We start from the raw sequence: 4,672 nt of genomic DNA, 5'->3' as shown, positions 1-4,672 counted from the left end.
TTAAGTTGGCATGGCCCGCAGCTGGGTTGTTGTTTGGGATGGTCGCGCAGCCCTTTGATTGGAGAGCATGATCAGTAGATAAATAAACAGGTCTATCTGGAAGCAAGTCAAAGCTTTAACCCCTAAAAAGGGCAAAACGCTCCTTTTGTGTTGCTTTTTTGAAAGACACCCAAATGCCAATGTTTTATTCCTTCTGGTAAACAGGACTATTTAGAAAGCGAGAGCAGCGCTCCAAGCTCGATCCTGACGTAACAGTAGACCTATTTCAATGCTACAAGACTCGATCCAGGCTGCGTGGGTTCTATCCAAGGATCAACACGTTATTTGTGTTTTATATCGAAAGGTCAACCAGATAGTTATTTTCTAACAGCCCAGAACCCAAAATAGGGAGTCAATGCAACAATAACATTTATGATGAAGAGGATCAACACGATTGAAAATAACGAATAACTGACAGTGGAACCCCACATTCTACAAAGTAGTTTTGTCAACAGTCACATTAGGGTGAATAAACAAACAGAACAACAGTAACATATGACATAATATGGGCCATGTCATGAATGTAGGCTACATCACCGAGCCAGTCAGTCTTACAGTAGAATTAGCCGTTTTTTTTCTAAACAGTGAATACATCTTCTTATAACAAGTGAAGGCTTCTCTGGATTGAAAGGCTTTAATACACTATTCAGGTGTCTTACAAGAGACAATCCACACAACACAGAACTTACTTCCTTTAAACCTTGAACTTTTTCCTCATGTTTTTGACAGGAATCATATTTATTCAATATTTATATTGAAAGTTTGGATGTGACGTTGACTCACACTGGTTGAATCAACATTGTTGCAACAGCATTACATTACATTGAACCAACGTGGAAAAGACGTTGAATTGACGTCTGTCCCCAAGCGGGATGTGGGATTAATAAATTACTTTAAATCCGCATTTATTTACCAATATACAGTATGTACAAGTCCACCATATAGTTGCATTAAATACATAGAGATGCCATCAGTCACCCAATATCAATGATATCATGTTAAAATATAGACAGTGAACAGTTTTTTATAAAAACCTTGCATTGTTTAATCTCTGTGTAACAAAAATAGAACCGCATCTGTTGACATGTACTATAAACATGGACTACAGTAGGCCTGGTGTTACATGTAGTATAAACATGGACTACAGTAGGCCTGGTGTTACATGTACTATAAACATGGACTACAGTAGGCCTGGTGTTACATGTAGTATAAACATGGACTACAGTAGGCCTGGTGTTACATGTACTATAAACATGGACTACAGAAGGCCTGGTGTTACATGTAGTATAAACATGGACTACAGTAGGCCTGGTGTTACATGTAGTATAAACATGGACTACAGTAGGCCTGGTGTTCAGGTGTCCATGTCTCCATTTCTGATTGTTTGTTTTAAATAAAGAAGGTCATTTTTCTTCACACCAGTGATACAACAAGGTTCCATAATGTTAGTGAATATAATATTTGCATAGAAAATACTAACTTGATTCGATATCTTTCAGTACAAAAAAAGTTATATTTGTAAAAAAAAAAAAAAATGTGGTTATGCAACAAAAAATTGCATCTGATGTTCTTTGGAGTAGGAGCTTCTTCCTTCAATAGCATTGGCCAGACTGACTGGCATTTGGAAAGGCAAGCGTTTCATCTTTATCTGAACAACAGTCTGAGTTTGTAAGGCCATCAATGTGTTTATCTGAACAACAGTCTGAGTTTGTAAGGCCATCAATGTGTTTATCTGTCCAACAGTCTGATATATATATACGTTTTACTATGAGGAGAGTTTACAGGAGAGACGCCAGTAGAATCAGGACAGATGCAGTCACAACACCACAGCTTCCCGCAGCAGAACCACCTGAACCGGTGCTCCTCCCCACGAACTCCGGTTCTGACACCGGGAAGTCCCCATCCTCTTCATCGTAGTCCTCTGAACCGCTGCCGTCCTCCACCGTCGCAGGAGCTTCGAAGCACAGGTTCTTCATACTAATCTTGACATACTCGCAGATGGTCCTCTCGTTCCCGTCGCACACGCACGAATCCAACAGCTCCGCTTTGGGTATTTTGCGCATGTCTGCAATCACATTCCGACAAGCATTCGTGCAGGTTGCCCCGCTGAAAAGCTTCCCGCAGGAGATTAAATAGTCTCGCATGGCGGAGCTGCACTGCTGGTCTCTCTCACACTGCATCCGGGCCTCGGTGCAGCCCATGTTGCTAGTCCTGGGGAGGCACGGCTCGATGGCCCGCTTGGTGTTCCGGCAGATGGGGTCTGAAGCACAGCTGCAGTCCTCAAGCGCAGGCCCGTTGTTCGTCAGGTTGAGCTGCACCAGAGAGGAGATGCAGTGACTGGGACACCTCTTCCTGTCCCCTCTCAGAACAGCAGCACACGCCTGCATGTACTGCCCATATGCGTAATGACACTCGGGCTCGGTCTGACAGTTCATGATGGCCTGCCAGCAGATTAACCTGCGGCTGTGGGAGGACGATGCCACCGATAAGCAGCCCAAAAACAAAAACACACAACCGACAGGCCACACCAACCTGCGGGAACCGTGTGCCAAAGCCTCAACTCTGGCCATTTTTACTGATGACTGAACGGATAAGATTACACCAGCTTCATCCCTACGTATTTCATACTTCCAAAGACTGCACTAGACATAAAATATCAACATTCTGGGATCAGACCATAGGTGGTGTGTAAAGACAGCAGGCTGCTGTACGTATCCCGTTCTGAAGTAGCTTCACTGCTCTGTTTGAAAACTCCGTCAAAGTGGCTGGAAGAAAGTTATCCATAAGTGACAAATGAAATGAAAACAAAAAGTTTTGAGCAAAAAGCACACAAGTGTTGGTAACCCGCAGGTTTTCGTCCATTCCAGCATTTGCAGTGGAACCCCTCAGCTGCCTTCAGCTCCTGTGCTTCCCTGATCTCGTCTTCCACTATTCTAGCAGCCGCTTCCCGTCCCCTCTCTCCTCTCCGTGGACAGAGCTGAGCGCTCAATGAGACCGTCCATAGGTTTTAAGGAGCTATGGCAGACACTGTACATCCACGAGACAGCGCTAATCACCGGTAATTACGTATGCATAGGAACACAAGCAAATATCAGAGGAAAACAGAAACTCTGCTTCTCCCAAAGTGATCTCTCTCTCTCTATCCTGCTCCGTTTGTCTTTCTCTAACCCCCCCCCCCCCCCTCCCCTGTTGGCCCTCGCTGCCAAACTTCAGCAGTTTTCTTTTCTATTGGCCAGCCGCCTGTTGTAAATGTCGTGGGCGGGACTCTGGGGGTGGAGTTTTGTGGAACATTGGCTCGTTCCTCCTCATTCCCTCTCTCCAAACAATCAACTGTAGAGAGGAGAGAGAATCAACGCGTTGAACCAATGAACTCACTTCGTGCATAATTAACACGTTATTCTACAGTCACGGATAGGCCGATGCTATAGCATAAGCATAGATAGGAAATAAAACATAATAATTGCACATTTTGGGGTGCAAAAGTTTTCTTTGTCAAACAGGAGGGTTGCAGCTGCAGATATGGGGTGCTCTGCATAACATAAAACATACACACACAAAACAAACAAATAAAAAGATATACTGGTAATGTGACGGATTAGTTAGATAACAAGGTCAACAGCAGCTGCAGTAACAGAGCAACAAAGCAAAAGCTAAGAAAACAAAGTAAGACATATTTAAACCTAGTTTCAACTACAGTGAGCTATGGGGGACTGAGTCAGTATCATTATTGGGAACTTCATAGTCAAGTAAACTAAATGGGCCTATTGCAACGGATATTGGCCAATGCACTAACACAAGATAATCTCTCCTGAAAACATCAATATGCTTAAAATCACTCGCACAGCTGATCTGCAAACATCACTAACCACTGGGATTTATATGACTAATGGGGATTTAGATTCTATACTAAAGGGGATTTAGATTCTATACTAAAGGGGATTTAGATTCTATACTAATGGGGATTTAGATTCTATACTAATGGGGATTTAGATTCTATACTAATGGGGATTTAGATTCTATACTAAAGGGGATTTAGATTCTATACTAAAGGGGATTTAGATTCTATACTAAAGGGGATTTAGATTCTATACTAATGGGGATTTAGATTCTATACTAATGGGGATTTAGATTCTATACTAATGGGGATTTAGATTCTATACTAAAGGGGATTTAGATTCTATACTAAAGGGGATTTAGATTCTATACTAATGGGGATTTAGATTCTATACTAAAGGGGATTTAGATTCTATACTAATGGGGATTTAGATTCTATACTAATGGGGATTTAGATTCTATACTAATGGGGATTTAGATTCTATACTAATGGGGATTTAGATTCTATACTAATGGGGATTTAGATTCTATACTAATGGGGATTTAGATTCTATACTAATGGGGATTTAGATTCTATACTAATGGGGATTTAGATTCTATACTAAAGGGGATTTAGATTCTATACTAATGGGGATTTATGTCCTTAATTAGACTAAGGCTGATTTAGATATTTTACTAGACTATCAAGTAGCTAACGTATCTATCTATCTTAGCTTGCATGCCTGCTTGCAAAGTTGGTAGCCTTTTTAAAGCAAGCAACAAACTGAATGTACTGAATAAGACTCACATTCCATTCCAT

The 4,672-nt window shown here is 41.6% G+C and overlaps 1 protein-coding gene across 1 annotated transcript; it reads right to left on the bottom strand.

The window, feature by feature from the left end:
* Nucleotides 1–391: 391 nt before the first annotated feature.
* On the bottom strand, nt 392–3,192 carry gas1a (growth arrest-specific 1a). The gene has a single exon (XM_071351999.1). It carries the CDS (start codon nt 2,607–2,609, stop codon nt 1,818–1,820), a length of 792 nt encoding a protein of 263 aa, XP_071208100.1. The 5' UTR covers nt 2,610–3,192; the 3' UTR covers nt 392–1,817.
* Between the last annotated feature and the right edge of the window lie 1,480 nt (nt 3,193–4,672).

This window comes from Salvelinus alpinus, chromosome 19 (assembly GCF_045679555.1).
Source record: "Salvelinus alpinus chromosome 19, SLU_Salpinus.1, whole genome shotgun sequence".
NCBI lineage: Eukaryota > Metazoa > Chordata > Actinopteri > Salmoniformes > Salmonidae > Salvelinus > Salvelinus alpinus.
This window is presented reverse-complemented; position numbering and strand designations above follow the sequence as displayed.

Coding starts and splice junctions, on each gene's coding strand:
- gas1a (XM_071351999.1), bottom strand. CDS start 2,609: ATGGCCAGAGTTGAGGCTTTGGCACACGGTTCCCGCAGGTTGGTGTGG.